Source organism: Eptatretus burgeri, chromosome 1, assembly GCF_056783735.1.
Source record: "Eptatretus burgeri isolate ZD-2024b chromosome 1, Ebu_testis_v1, whole genome shotgun sequence".
Lineage (NCBI taxonomy): Eukaryota > Metazoa > Chordata > Myxini > Myxiniformes > Myxinidae > Eptatretus > Eptatretus burgeri.
In genome coordinates, this window is record NC_140961.1 from 149338187 (window position 1) to 149355201 (window position 17015).

At 41.0% G+C, this 17015-nt stretch overlaps 1 protein-coding gene across 1 annotated transcript; it reads left to right on the top strand.

Moving 5' to 3' along the window:
- The first annotated feature begins 336 nt into the window (after positions 1-336).
- Positions 337-16736, top strand: LOC147035730 (extracellular calcium-sensing receptor-like). The gene is made up of 3 exons (XM_085898543.1): positions 337-549; positions 3501-3887; positions 16266-16736. The coding sequence occupies exons 1-3, from the start codon at positions 411-413 to the stop codon at positions 16727-16729; spliced, it is 990 nt and encodes a 329-aa protein (XP_085754669.1). The 5' UTR covers positions 337-410; the 3' UTR covers positions 16730-16736.
- Positions 16737-17015: the final 279 nt, after the last annotated feature.

Below are 17015 nucleotides of genomic sequence, written 5' to 3' on the forward strand. Positions count from 1 at the left end.
CCATTGAGCCCAATTGCCTACTCCTCGATTGAAGTTGCTTGGAAGAGAACATTATTTTTTATCCATTTTTGTTAATTTTATGTGGTGTTGTTGTCCCCCCTGTGGGGAGGTCAGATGCCTCTGACCTATCTCTGATGCCAGGGGAACAGGCCTTGTTCTTTGGTCTCATTGCAGGAGCTGCTAATAATGTTGAGCTTTAGATTCAAAAATTCCAGGAGAATTCTCTTTGTAAGCCAACCTTGTATGGGAAATGAACTTCCTGCAATGAAAAATTCAGACATTGAGTGAGTTGATCGATATTGAGGAAGGACAATGTTAGACAAGCAAGATATTAATCCCTAAATTTGAGTTACTGGCAATTATTTTTGTTTTACACAACTATATATCTGACATCTCCAGTGAATGAGAAGATGAATGTTTCCCAGGTACCACAATCGGTGTGCAGTGATCCATGTGCATCAGGAACACGGAAGGCCACACGTAAAGGGGAGCCTTTTTGTTGCTTTGACTGCATCGTGTGCACGAGTCGAGAGTACACCAATGGAACAGGTTGGTTTTCACTAATTGATTTTGATTTCACATGAAGGTTCATTTTACAAATTGAAACCGACATGAGCATTTTTGGCTCGGTATGTGTATGTATATATATATATATATATATATATATATATATATATATATATATATATATATATATATATATATATATATATATATATATATATATATATATATATATATATATTAGTATGGATGGGTTCGCTATGCTCACGTATCCATACGTCTCTATGCATTGCAGAGATTGATGTCATACATTTGCTGTTGTGGCATGATTTACACCAATCATCATACAAACATTTCTTTTCTTCAAAATTGTTTGTAATATTGGTGATATTATATATTTTTTAACATTAATTTGTGAAAGAAGGTCCAGTGGTCTAAATGGCCAAGGGTCTAAGCTGTCCAGTCTGTCTGAGGGGTCTAAATAAATGGTGTTGTGGTCAAAGGGGTCTAAATGGTCTAAGCTGTCCAATCTATCTGAAGGGGTCTAAATGGTGTTAGGGTCAAAGGAGTCTAAAGGGTCTTCAAGGTCTTTGGGGTCTTTTGGGTCTTCAGGTTCTCTTGGGTCCTCAGGGTCTTTTGGGGTCTTCAGGGTCTCTGGAGTATTTTGGGTTTTCAGCTTATCTTGGGTCTTCGGCGTCTTTTGGGTCTTCAGTGTTTTCAGTGTCTCTGAGTCTTCAGGGTCTTTTTGCTTCTTCAGGGTCTTTGTGGACTTTTGAGTCTTCAGGTTCTCTTGGGTCTTCAGGGTCTCTTGGGTCTTTGGTTTCTTTTGGATCTTCAGTGTCTTTTGGGTCTTCAGGGTCTTTTTGGTCTTCAGGGTCCTCGGGGTCTTTTGGGGTCTTCAGGGTCTTCAGAGTCTTTTGAATCATCTGGTTCTCTTGGGTCCTCAGGGTCTTTTGGGTCTTCAGTGTCTTCAGGCTCTCTTTGGGTCCTCAGGGTCTTTTTGGGTTGTTGATGACTTTTGCATCTTCAGGGTCTTTGGGGTCTTCAGGGTCTTCAGGGTTCTGTTGTTTTCAGGGTCTTTTGGGTTCTCAGGGTCGTTTAGATCTTTTGTGCCTCAGGTCCCTTTGAGGTCCATGAGGTCCTCAGGTCCATTTGTGCCTTCGGGTACTTTTGGGTCTTTGCTGTCTTTTGGTTATTCAGGGTCTTTTGGGGTCTTTGGTAACTTTTGGGTTTCAGGGTCTTTTGGGGCTTTTAGGTCTTCAGGATATTTTGGGGCTTTGGGGTCATTTGGGTGTTTGGGGTCTTCATGGTCTTTTTGGTCTTCAGGGTCTTTTGGGTCTTTGGAGACTTTTCGGATATTGGGTTATTAAGACCCAAAATCTTGGGAAATTCACATTAACACAGGATGTGATGAGTAGGCATGTAGTCTTTACAGACTGATGGACAGCTTCACAGCTTAAAGGACTCGCTGCCTCATCTTGCTTTCCATTTATATTTATACACTAACAAATGCCACCCATCGCTTCGCTGATGGTAATAAAAATGGGGGTAGGAACAAAAATAGGGGAAAGAGGTAGTGGGGGAGAGAGAGAGTGGGGAGAGTGAAGAGGTGGAGGGGAAAGGAGAGAGGAGGGAGGGGGAGCGATGAGAGGTGTGGGAATGGAAGACAGTGTTAGGTGAGAGGAAGAGAAGGCAGACATGTGCTGGAGCGTTAATTCCAATTCATACTGTCTCATCAAAATTATTCTGCATAGAATAACAGTGAATATGGAAACAAAATAATGTCTAAAATCCATTTTCTACTGGCCATACTCTAAGGACGGCGTAGAGACAAACTCCATCTGGAGAAAACTCCTGTCCGACAAGTCTGAAGACAAACTCCTGTGCAGAAATAAATACCACCCAGACGCGTCGAGAGCCAAGCTGTCCAGAGACAAACTCTGCCTGGACGCATACAGAGACAAACACCATCAGGACACGTCCAGCGACAAACACCATCCAGACATAACCGCAATCCAGATATGTCCAGAGAGAGAGAGAGAGAGAGAGAGAGAGAGAGAGAGAGAGAGAGAGAGAGAGAGAGAGAGAGAGAGAGAGAGAGAGAGAGAGAGAGAGAGAGAGAGAGAGAGAGAGAGAGAGAGAGAGAGAGAGAGAGAGAGAGAGAGAGAGAGAGAGAGAGAGAGAGAGATGAGAGTGAGGAGAGGAGATGAAGGAGGAGGGTACCTGCACTGTATTGGGAGGGAGTAGAGCAAGGATGATATATATATATATATATATATATATATATATATATATATATATATATATATATATATATATATATATATATATATATATATATATATATATATATATATATATATATATATATATATTTGACTGTGTACTTAGTTCTATGGTCTTAGGAATGAAGTACTCATCATAAACTTTGTTATCATTTTTGATTTTATGACTTTATTTGACTGAGTACTTAGTTATGTGGTCTTAAGAATGAAGTACACATCATGAACTGTTATCATTTTTGATTTTATGACTTTTGATATAAAAATGGCATCTCTCAATTAAGATTATGGCCAGCGAGCCAGAAATGTGTCCGTGGATTGATTTTGAGAAAAATGAGAAAAAAGTGAATATATTTTGGGGTTCTGCCAAGCCTACTGTCATACGCATTTATGAATGTGGTGTCGGAGGTCCACTTAAGCTACTCTTGTTTACTAAACCTGCACATGGGATAAATTTTTTGAGCATGACCAAAAAACTTTGGGAGTGGGGATATGACACTTCACACTCATTTCCTTGACTTCATCATTCTTCGCTCTGACTTTTCAAGTTAATTCCTCACCAAATTATCTTCTCTCCATTTTTGTCCGTGTTCTATCTTTAATGTTTTTTCTCATTAATACTTTTTTCTCATTTTGCTCTTCACAAAATTTGTGGTAGCAACATCATCACTTAAATGAACGTGTAATTTTAAAAACTTTTGTTTTTTTTTACAGATTCCCCAGAATGCTTCCCCTGTCCCACTTACTATTTGTCCAATGAAGATAAAAATGGCTGTGTGCCCATGAGTGAAGATTACCTTGCATTCAGAAACCCTGCAGCCTTGGTTATTCTGACTTTCACTTTACTGGGCATTCTGATTATAGTGATTGTGGGAATTATCCTGTTTCGTGGTAGAGATCGACCTGTGATGAAGAACACTGATGGATGTGTCATTGTGCTTTTCCTCTTGGCCCTAACCATCTCCCTTTTGAGCTCTTTGATATCCATTGGAGCTCCAGATGCAAAAAAATGCCTGATACTTGATCCACTTGTCTGTGTTTGCCTCACATTGGCTATTTCGTGTATATTCAGCATGTCCTGGAAACTGAACGCAGCTTTGGGTAAAAAATAATTCCACTTAGAAATCTTGCACTTCCACAGAGCAAGCCAAAAGTAATGTTAATTCATCAATCATTCATGGAGCTCAAGATGATAAAGAATGCCCGATATATAATTGATCCACTTGTCTGTGTTTGCATCACATAAGAATATCAGTTCTGCCAAATTAGTCTCATGACTGGAGTTGAAGTCTTGGACAGTTTGTCATTCTGACACTGGATAGCAACACATTAGTTGAAACAGCAACACATGATAACACCAGGAAACACATAGCAACACAGGCCTGACAGCTCCGAGGTGAATATGTGTCGCTCGAAGATATTCTGCGAGCCCATTTTAATAATAATTTTGCCAATTCGGGAAAAAAAACAACATAAAATTAATAGTTTTAATCTGTTGTAAATACACGTCCGCGCACGAGTGCATTCATTCCTTTGGGCGGTCACTTCCAAGCACACAATGTTGATCCAAGCCTATCATCGCCATCCCTGTCCATTGGAGAAGGTGGCGTGAGGTGGTTGTCCAGCTGGACCTGCTTTAGGCTCCAGTAGAAGTAGGCCCTTAGGTCATTGCAGTGGAGAACCACCACTTGGGCAGTCAAACTGAGTTCAACACGCCAATGCAGGGTTTGGGGACAAGGCTGATGAGTGCAACAAGAACAACATTTTCCCATAATTACATAACACACTCATAACGTTGACCTATGGATTTCCAATTTCAATTTTCATACAAGTCTAAGAACTACTCCTCTGGATCAGAGTCAGTATGGGGGGGGGGGCTGATAAACCACTACTTATGTAGCTTTCCTTTTTAAACTAGAGGTAGTCAATGCTGGTGGGACTGTGGTGGCACATTTAATGAGTTCAATAATAATGACAATCCAGAGTAATCCCATGAAAATCCATTGCATTAGTCGAGCTCCCCATCTTCCAAAAAATCCTTCGATCCAAGAATATAATCCATCCTTGGTAAAAATAATAATAAAAAACCGTAGCCCCTTCATTCCTAATCTTATTTGCTAAACTTGCAATGTGCTCTGAATTATCGGGGACATGCGTACAGCATTCAGAACCAATCACCGCACAAGTACCCCCCTGACCTTCTAGTACAAAATCCAAAGCAATTCGGTTTTGCATCGCAACAGCATGTAAAGTGATTACCTCTGAGTTAATATCAACCATACCGTTTGCAGTTTATTTTGCAAGCAATTCCAGAGAAGCATCTAATTCTGCAATTCCGATGGATGTTTGCCCAACTCCGTAATGCGGAATGAGAATCATAAAGAACAATTCGGTTGATGTAAAACTACGCTTACTCCGTTTTGAGTGTTCAAAAGGTGAGTTTACAAGCAGGCGCATATGTTGTATTATGTAAGCTAGATAACATGATCCAGTCCAATTAGCTGGGAGCCATTAATACGCTCCATTTCCGCACACGAAATAGGTGTTATGTAATGCTACTTGTGGTCCTATGGTGTGATTTTTTTTTTATTAACATTGTTCTTACATTCAGAATTTACTCACATTCTCTCCTCCAAAGATTTCTGCACTTGGCCTAAATTCGATTTTTCTTTTGTTTGTTCTATAACAAAATATGGAGGTATTTTACTTTAATTGAAAGTTGGCCAATACCAGCTGCTGAAATGTTGTTGCCATAGGCACTTCCCATCCTTATTGGTAATTATCCGGTCAAGCCAACCCGTTTCCCACTCCTTATTATGGTTAGTATTATTATCTCATTTAATCCATTCCATCCATTTCATCCATTATCCGCACCACTCATTCAAATCAAATGGTATTACTAACAATAGTATCCCACTAATCACTTAGTGGGGTATGCGAGTGCAGACCCAACTAGTTTTATTTAAAGTCTTAGCATGGTTAAGAGAAAGAGCCAGATAAGTATTAATCCCGTATAGTCCATCAGGGTGCAAATTCACCTATATACTTCTTTGCAAATCCGTTCTATTTGAACTCTTATCCAGTCCTATTTCACTAGTTAAGCCTCTTTTGTTTCTTTGTGTAATGCGGCTAGCTTGGTAAGTTGTGCGGTAAGCGCTTGCCTGAAGAATATATAAGCGATTGCCATCATGAGGAGTACTTATCAGCCCTATCGACCATGGGGGTATCCCCATCGTTATCATACAAATCAAAACAAATGGTGCACATAAGCATGTAGAAAGAAAGGTTACCATAGTAGTCCTGAGGTGGTGTTCTTCTCGGGATCTTTCGTGCTGTGTGCCAGCTTGCAGTGTGAGGGATGGATCCATGTTGCTCGGCCCTGGTATTTCACAGCATTGTGGGTCGTCAGCAGAATCGAAAATGATCCGCACCACCTCACCTGCAGAGATTTCTTTCTCTTATGAGTCTTTACATAGACCAAGTCCCAAGGCTTGAAGTTGTGGCAATCAGTGGTGGCTGGCTCAGGCAAGGCCTGCTTCATCTGCGCATAGAAGCCCCTCACAGCACGATTCAATGCAACATAAAAGGTCTGCAATGTGTCCTCCATTTGCTGCACATTCATTTCTCTTACAGATAATTGAGCTGAGTGAGGTAACCTTATCGGCCTCCCCATTATAATATCATGCAGGGATAAGCCAGTTTTTCAATTGGAGGTTGACCTTGTAGTCATAATAGCTATTGGCAGTGCATCTGGCCATTTTAACAGAGCTTGTTGACAAATCTTGGCCAGCTTGTTCTTTAAAATCCCATTGTTTCTCTCTACTGCCCCTGGTGACTGTGGGTAGTAAGGACAATGTAGGTGCTGTTTGATTTGCAAGGACGTGCATAACTCCTTTACCACCTTAGGTGAAAAATGAGTTCCCTGATCGCTAAAGATTTTGCAGGGTATCCCAAATCCACAGACAAAATCTTTCATCAAGAGTTTAACTCCAGTCATAACATCTGCTTTTCCACAGGGGTATGCCTACACCAATTTTGAAGACAAATCGACAGCGACCAAAATATATTCAACCCACAACAATTTGTCATCTGTACAAAATCAATTTTGATATGAACAAACGGGCCAAATGGAGCCGGATGGGCTCTTCAGGCCATCTGAGGCTCCTTCCCAGGATTGTGTTCTTGACATGGCATGTCCTACAATATTGTTCTGCAATTGGACTAAAGCCCGGGGCATACCATTGCTTCCCAATAGAGGTGCTCATTCCAACCCTTGCTCGTACGACCAGGGCCATGCGCTGAGGGAGTGCGCCATGGGAATAGAGCCTTTGGAACCACCATGCGGCTATCGGGTGACCTCCATAGCTTCGACTCATCATGAAATTCACATCCAGCCATTAACCACAAATTTCTCTTTGCTGAACTAACAGCAGCTTGTAAAGTAGTAACATCCTCAAGAGATGGCATTGTTGCTGCTGGTGTTAGAGCATATTGTGATACCAATTGGGCATATTGTGAAATGGCGGCGGCATTGGCAGCTTTATATGCCATTGCATTTCCCCGTGAAACATGATCTGATCCACCCGTGTGGGCGTTGCATTTAACAACTGCAATTTGGTAAGGCAAAATAATTGCCTGCAACAGATTAGCAATCCACGAACCATTCTTCACCAGAGCAGCAGTGGATGCTATAAATCCTTGCTCATGCCTCAAAGCACCAAATTTGTGTACAACAACAAATTCCTAATAGTAGAAAAATCGTGCAAATTATGATACAAGCATCAAATTTGGCATTTCTGTTCTGCAGGGCTTTCTGATCAAATCTGCATGATTGTCCATTTGAAAATCCAAAATTTGAAAAATTTGAAAAAAAAAAAATTCAAAAAAATTTGAAGTCACAGCTGGCTGAAATTCTTGAAGCGCAAGTGAACATCCCAGACAGAGAACCACGGGGAGATGCAGTCATCATTGATGGCGCAGCACTTATCAATGCCCTACCTCCATGCACTTCAAAGATATTTGATGACTTTTCTGAAGAAGACATCATCCCAAAGGTGGAATCCTATGGTGCGAGGTACGAGAGGGTGGACGTAGTGTTTGATGTGTACAACAAGTCAAGTCTGAAGTCCGAGGCAAGGTCGAAAAGGGGGCAAGGAATCAGAAGAAGAGTGACAGGAACCAGTAAGACCGAAAGTAACTGGAGAAGCTTTCTTCGAGATGACAGCAACAAGACTGAGCTGTTTCACTTCCTTGAAGAAAAGATGTGTGAAGTACAGAAGACAAGCACAGTCATTGTCACAAAAGAAGAAGATGCCATTAGCAACACAAGGAAGTCACTGGATGCTGTGTCTGCATGTTGTCATGAAGAAGCTGACACTCGAATATTTGTACACACCAGGGATGCAATGACGGATTGTAGCAAGTCCATTATCATTAAGGCTAATGACACGGATGTACTAGTCATAGCAATACCTGTACTGCCATCCTTACAGGAACTAGGTCTTGAGAACATGTGGATTGCCTTTGGCCAAGGAGCCAAGGCGTGATGGATTTCAGTCCATGAGGTACTTTCTGCAATCGGGCCTGAGAAAGCTGGAGGGATCCCATACTTCCATGCGTTCACTGGATGTGATGTCGTGTCTGCCTTCCACGGTAAAGGAAGAAAACTGCATGGCAGACTTGGAACGTCTTTGATGATGTTTCTGAAACATTCACCAATCTCAGCCAGCATCCAACATTGATTCATGATCATGAATTTTTAGAATTTTTTTTTTCTTCCAATTTTTAAAAATTTGGATTTTCAAATGGCCAATCAGGCAGATTTGATTAGAATACCCTGGAGAACAAATGTGCCAAATTTGATGCATGTATCATCATTTGCACGATTCCTCTCAAAAATTGCTGTTATTTGCCCCACTATAACCAGAATTGGTGTAAATTGTCACAATTTGGCCTTCTGCGAAGCAGCATGAATGAGTTAAAGCAAACATCTCTGCTTAGTGTGCGGAACAGTTCCGAGCCAACTGTTCGCTTTTGTTTACTTCGTGTTCAGAGCAAACTGCATAAACCATTAATGGAGACCATTTTGGTGCCCAGGAAGGTAAACAACAGGGAAGGGAAGGTGCCCGGCATCAACATGTAGGCCATGGGCCAGATATGGTTCACGTGCACCCCCTCCCCCCACCACAACCCTTCGACCCCATATTTTTCTGAAGCTTTCGCGTCCCCTGAGCATGAATTCAACTGGGAACAGTGAATAAACTGGGACTCACTATCCATTTTCCAACCATATCTGACGGTACCCTCAAAATGTCAACTTTTCCTCAGTTTCGCACATAAAAAATCCCCTGACTGATAAGATCTCTGCAGTTTCCCAATAAGCATTAATATTAACAAATTATATATCAAATGAAAGATTATCACATGCAGATTTTCAAAATAGTCATCTGTCAAATTTAATAGCGTTGTGTTTGTCCCAAGAAGTGATGAAGAGGAGTACCTCGCCTTTCCTTTTGACAACTCAGATATCTGAAATAATAACGTATATGGATGCTCATTTTACCTGAGACAAACAAATAAATATTTCTATGATATCACAAATTTTACTACCTTTCTATCGATACCAAATTTGTCCCACAACAACTAAAGATGTACCAGGTATTACGACTCAAACATAAGTACATCACTGTTGCAACACCCAACATGTAGTCACCAGTAAGACGTAAGACTGAGAAAATATTCCTGACTTCACATAAAGAATATAAATTATAAGTTTATTTAAGAAAAACAATTGAAACTTATTATGTCATGTCCACAAAATGTCATTGTGCATGGATTACGCATAATATTCATTATCGCCGTCGTCATCACTCTCGAATGCCTGCTCAATATCATCAAATGTATCCATATCTGAAACTTCATCAGAGTCAGTGTCGTCAGGTGTTATTTCAGCAATGTCAGCCAGTTGCCATGGGAGGACATCTCCTTCATACCATAGAAGATCAAGGTTACCATCCTTTTCCTCCCAACCATGTCCCTGACTGGCCTTCGGAATCTGTGGTTGTGGAATATGCACGGTCTTCCAAATCCATACTTGGTGGTTACTCTCCGAATGTGCTGGGTAAGAGCTCGCTTACAAGGTGGTAAGTTAGCCATATCCACATTCCCTGAAGGCACAAGACGACTTTGCCTGGCACAGAGCTCGTTTATATGAATGAGTCGCAGATCATCAACTTTTGACACCTTTGACGCTCTACCGTACATGGCACACTTGAAGGTGTCCAACTCATCAATGAGCTCATGAGGAATATCCCAAGCATCACCCAGTTTCTCCAGACTAGAGATATATTTTGGAAAGCGCAGAAGAGTTTTCACAGGTTTAAGTTTGCCAATTCCTCGGAAGGCACTAGTGGTGTCACAGCCACTATAAGTATGGAGTGCCATGAGAGCTGTGCACTTTTCCTGGCTAAAATCTGTAGCTAGTTCACTGACATTTACCATCCTCTGCTTGTTGCCTTTGCCTGTGTCAAACAGGACAGTTGTACCATGAACAGAGACAGCATAGTGTAATAGGATGAAAAATACATCTGAGTCTGGACTTTTCACTCAGACAAATTGATAGTTTCTGAGTCGAGCATACTGAACATACAGTATCATACGAGAGTCAGTTTCTTCCTGGGTTGATTTCAGCAGTGGAAGCTCCTCTCTAATTATTGTTGTTTGGCCATCAGCAGATGTGAGCAAATATGCGATGCCCTCACATACAAAGATCACTCGCCTTCCATGCAACCTTGATGCATAGTTATCACCACTCCAAAGCCCAAGCAGAAGTTTGATGAGCTGTATCTTATTCTCATCATTTGACAGGAACAATTTCCAATCAGGTGGGCTCTTCGTGGCTTCACCTGTAAGTAAAAGATTTTCTCCACAGCCCTGACATTGCCTCTCCATCGACTTCACTGAATCAGGAAAATATTGATCAGTGCTAAATACCACATCTCCTGTTTTTCCAATGATGTCAAACACTTTGTAAGAGATCTGACTAAAATTACTTCGTATTTCTTTCAGGTCATAGAAGCAAGCATTGTCATCATACAGAGTCAATGGTTCATTGGTTGGTGGTACATCAGCATCATTACAATCCTTGATCAGGTTTTGAAATGCCTTTGCTTTGTCAGTCTTAGCATGATATTCATCAGCTGTAGCGATGCTGTATGGTACGGGAGTTAATGGATAGGTCAACAGTTCTTTCATATCGACTTGTAAGCCCTGGTTTTGTGACTTCACAAAGAGTTGAAAGGCTACATTATCCCGTTGCTTGTACTGTATGACCTTATTCTTGGTTGTCTTCATCTTCATCTTCATCTTGTTCATGTCATTCAGAGTTTTGAGGTTCAGTCTCTTCACAGGCTCAAAGAAATCTTTACTATTCTTCAGTCGAGCTTCATTAAATTCATCCCGTGCTTTTTCACCAAAAGCTTCAGTCTTTAGAACATCGTCTGAAACAGCATCAGATGCTGCACTTCCTGATGAGGATATCAACAATTGATCATTTGTCTCTATATTGAAAGGATTAAGAAAAATTCCGATGGCATCTTTGGCCCTTTTCACCAACTTCTCTCCTTTTGTGACCTTTGTCGGAAGTGTATCACGATGCTTAGTTCCCTCTCCACTGTCCAACATGTGAGCCATTCCAAGTGCAGCATCAACATAAAGAGACCTTGCATGTGTTGTCCGAACCCATCTCTGGTAGGCCTGGTAGTTGGTGAGTAGTCCAGATGTACCTGCTGCACTGGTTCCAGCACCAACATGTGACTTAACGTGCATCATGAAGGTCTCCTCCATGGTTTTATCCACTGGACAACGATTGCCAAGGAAAAAGGAGAATGCGACACTGATAGCTCCTCTCTTGATCAGTGATACTGCCCCTGGGTGTGAGTTGTCTATATTAGCTATGAACACAGAGACATATGTCAGATACCTTGCATAGTTCTGTCCACCGAAACTGAAGAAGAGAGAAGTCATGCGAATGATGGATGCAGCATACAAAATAAAGTTGTTTGTCTTTGCGGCTTTGCTCAGGGGACCCGAAGGCTTCAGAAAAATATGGGGTCGAAGGGTTGTGGCGGGGGGTGCACGTGGACCATATCTGGCCCATGGCCTAATGCCCAATCAATTCGAAACTTTGGATCGGCATGTCTCTCAGAACAGGATGGGGCAGACACGTTTGTGCATTTATCTCCTCACAATAGCCAGAATCACCATCCTGTTCCATGGGCAGCAACGTCACTGGATTCAATGGTGGACATCTCTTAATCGTGATGTTCAGTGGAGCAGTGAGTGAGAGTTCGTATGTCATTGCTCGTGAGGCAGACAAGTGCTGTGTTTTTGTCTTTAAATTCACTGCAGTAACGGCATGGCGCAACAGGAGGATTAAAGAGTGTCCAGCGACAAGCAATTCTGTCGTTTGTACTGTGTGTGAAGCAGCTGCCACTGCTTACAATCAGGATGGGAATCCTTGAGCCACTGGATGTAATTTAGTACCACAATACGTGATGAGCCGCAATTGGTCTCCATGTTTCTGGGCCAGCAAAAATTGTGCAAACACTCGTGCTTCATGCGAATACAAATAGAAAGATTTTTCATAGTCAGGCAGACACAAACCAGGAAAGGAGGAGAGTGCCTGCTTCAGTGTCACAAAAGCTATATCAGCCTCTCGTGTCCAAGTCAATGGATTGGGTGCACTTGCGGAACCAATCTCCAGCAGTGGACGGACTAAGAATGCATAATCAGGTGTCCACTGCTGGCAATAACCCGTTGTTCTGAGGAAAGACCTCATTTGTTTAGCGGTGGTCGGCTTTGGCAATTTCAGTGTTGCGGATATTCATTCTGGCGAGATGCGATGGGTACCTTTCCCCAAGATATGTCCCAGATATTTCACCTCCTACTGACGAAATTGCAATCAGTGGCGGATCTAGAGGGGGGGTTGGGTGTTGCAACCCCCCCAACCCCCCACCTAGATCCGCCACTGGCAATTTGGCCTTTGAGTCTTTGTGTCCTTTCTCCGCTAATGTCATTCGCAATGTCAAAGTGTCCAGTTCGCACGCGTCCTTTATCGTTGAGCAAATCAACAAATCAACCACATACTCAACTAATATTGATTTATTTGGAAAAAAAATATGTCATCGAAGTCGTCTTTGAATGCTCTTGAGAACAAAAATGGGGGTTCAGTGTATCCTTGCAGGAGTACCGTCCAAGTATATTGTCTACCTCAATATGTGAACACGAAAAGTAACTGGGACTCGGAGTCTATCGGTATGCTGAATAAAACTGAACAAAGATCGATTACCATATAGAAGGTGGAACTGCTTGGAATGCTAGACAGGACCGTAACAGGATTTGGAACTATGGGATACGCATGTATGACACAGTTGTTTACGGCTCTCATATTCTGCACAAAATGCCGTGTTGATTTCCCCAGTTTACACCCTAGTAGGATTGGCATATTACATTGGCAGACAGTGGGAATAATCGTTCCTTGTTTTAATATCACTTCAACTGAAGGGGATATTCCTGCTTCAGCTTTGGATGCAACTGGTATTGCGGTTTGCAAGGCAGACTTTTTGATGTGTCTATATTGATCTTTGCTGGCTGCATGCTTTGAATTCCTCCCACGTCATTAGGGTATGTTGTCCACAAACAAGCCGGGACCCGATCTAGGAGTTCAGATGACGTTTATAACCACTGGATCTGTGAAAGGTCAACCACCTCAAATGTAGCTGTTACTGTCTCCCCATTCCTTTTCCAGCAATATCCGTCTGTCACCCCATTCCTTTTCCAGCAATACGCATCTGTCCCTATTCTCCAGAGTTCCTTTCCCTGTTTAGATTCCACCATAGTAGCTCTCGATGCCATCTTCAAGCAAGTTATCATGGGTCCTATGTCCTTTGCTTGATAACCCCATGCCACCGCTAAGGTAACATGTGGTGTAACACCGGATGATTGATTCCATAGTTTTAATTTATCCTGTGTCAGACATACCTCCAGGCCAATTCATTGTCACCCAATCCACATTGCTCCCAATGTTAAGTAAAAACTTTGGTGTAATTTGGAAGATACATCTCTTGCAAAGTCGCTGTCCCTTCTTCCTGTGTGTTGTCTGCTATGCAATGTAACTGCGTCTTTCCCTTGTCCAAGTCCATGTGGTGTTGACTTACCCAGTCGCACACCTGCAGTACCCTTCTTTCCAAGTCGGACACTTTCCAATCTCATCTTGATTAGATCTTAAGTAAGGTGGCCAGGCATTTACAGCTGGTGCATGTCGACTATGACAGGTTATTTCGTTTGTGAACATCCTTACAGTCCATCTATGTCAGAAAATGCTGGATCAATGGAAGGAAAGGCCAAGCACGGACAGGATTATTTTTTTGCACAAAGTCAAGGCTCGTGGAAGAGCTAGAGCATAGAACGGATCACGATTAAACAGAACAAAATGGACAGGAGAAAGAGAGGTGGGGTACAAACTGGAGGGTTCAGAGACAAAGAGGGATGCTTCGACAAACAAGTGATGTGGGGAGGAATGAGATGCATGTGGTTTACAATCTGCATATGGAAGCAAACTTTCAGAGAGGAATGACAAATAATTTGGATAGAAGTGAGCTTGGGGAGGTGGATTAATGTATGTCGATGAGATCATGGTTTTGGGTGGTTAAGGGGGTTGGTGTGATCTGAGATAGTGGTGAACAGCTGTCTTGAAGACCAGAAAGAGTAACATTGAAGAGAATGTGGAAGTTGGTTCAACAAGTGAGAAAAAATAACAAATGAGTGGAGGTGAGCAGTAATTCAAGATTTTGGTAGTTTCATCAGAAAAGAGTCAATGTTGGACCATGTGAGCCCTGCAGACACCTGGAGGGGGTGGAAAAGCTCTGAAAGTGCAGAAGGTACAAGACCAGAAAGGCAGTAGAAGTCAAAAATACTACCGACCTGTCTGCAATGGCAAAGTGCTCGACCCATCGACTCAGCTTCGTTGTGGGAAATTACAATTATCTTGAAGGCTTTGGTTTCCATAGCGTTAAGCTGTGGAACGTGTGAGGCATTACTTTATTGGTGTAACGTCATTGATTTAATGTATTTTCCTATCTCATTGAATGCCTTTTCATGTGCATTTGTACTGGTTTGGTGTGTGCTGGTCCAGGCTGCATGCTCTTTTGGGCCTTGTTCAGGTTTGCTACATGTTTCCACCTCTTCATCTTTTCCTGTTTGTTCAATTCTCTTGCTTGTTATGTGACTCTTGCCACTGTTAGTGGTTACCTTTTTCCTTGTCAATCACCTTGCTATACCATGAGCCACAATTTTGGTTAAAAAAAAAATTCAAAAAGGGAATGCTCCAAATTATAGTCAGAATTGTCATTACGATCAAACTTTGAAAGTTCCTCTTGTTCCACCACCTTATGTGGTGTTTTCCACCACCTTACTTACTCCACCTTACTTACTCCACCTTACTTACTAAAGTAAGCATCTGTCAAAGAAATTATTTAAGTCTTTCTGTACATTTAAAACATTTCTTCAACAAAAACGCATACACATGCGCATATGGAGGATCTGGAAAAAGAACAGTCTTGCTCCAGATCTCTGAAATACATGGTGAATTTTCGTTCTTTATATACTGTTCAGTGAAACACAGCTCTTTGTCATTTTAAATGCTGGTGCCACAGTTTGTCACGTCGTTGTATTTCCAGATGGAAATCATTTTTAGCTTTTTTTTGCAGCAATCAGCCTAATTTTGAAGGATTGTAGTATATATTTCATGACCAGCTATGTGTAAAATCTCTCCCAGCACAGAATTATGTCAAAACTGTTATCCTTCAGATACATTGATGGATCACATACAATTTATGGTATGGAAGGGGAAAAGTTCAATCTGCTTCTTTAGCAGACAAGGGAATTATATATAATATGAAGCAATCAGAGTTTAATGAATACATCTGGACATTTTCTTAGACCAACATTCGAGTTGAGTTACAATAACAATCTTCTATCAAGCTTGCTGTACCTTTTATCTATCATTTCATAAAATTCCTTAGTTAATAAAATATATTTATAGAATAGACAATTCGTTTGTAGTGAATGCAGCTCATTTCACAGGTCAGCCTGCTTACCATAGCTTTACTAGTCAGGTTGATCAACTTTCAATGCAAAGTAAAGATATGATAATGATAATTCATATTAAAATAGATACGTGTTCAAGCAGATACAATCATACCATATTTGAGCACATTTTCCATTTCAGATTTAACATATTTATATTAATATCAAGTATTAATCAACAACATTTCATTATTGTTTTTATCACCATCAAACCCATTATGCTAATTTTGGAGAAATTGCCTCAACACATCCATTAATTCTACAAAATAACAACAATGCTGAACAAAAGTTTTCACAAATTTTATTGAAATATTTGCATGATATCATCCACAGATGACACATCGTATGGATTTAAGATGATTGGTGAACAGTTCATGGTACTACTTTGCCTGATACCACAAATCATAATTTGCCTTCTGTGGGCTTTTGTTGGGAAGCCAAGGCTCATACGTAACACAGATATCGATCCCAATATGGTAACGTTAGAATGTGGAGGGATATCAATGGCTTGGCCAGTCAGTTCACTTTCCTATATCGTTTTTCTTGCCATTTCCTGCTACGCTCTTGCTTTCAATGCAATGAAGTTGGATTTTGTTCATAAGGAACCAAAGTTCATTACCTTCAGCATGACTGTTTGCTTACTCGTGTGCCTGGCCTTTGTTCCAGCTTACAACAGCACAGAAGGAACATTCAATCTCATAACAAAAATATTTGCTATTAGTGTTGCATCGTTGGGAATGTTGGGATGTACCATGTTACCAAAATGTTATATGGTCTTGATTAAAAACGTTAAATAAACGGAAATGGAACAATTATTGTTTTGCTTTCTTCGTACTAATATCAAGTACCTTTAAGATGTTTGGTTAACAAGATCATCACAATAAAATGTCAGGGTAATTTTTATGTTCAACAACTTACTCACACAACCAACAACGTTCCAGGGTTATTGTTTTTTTTTCTTCTTTTTAACTCTTATTCAACAGTTAAATATTTAAGAACATTTTGTTACTCTTTATCTATACTTAAATATTTTAAAATAGGACCAATGGGCCCTACCCTAATGTTGTAACCCAAATTTGGTAG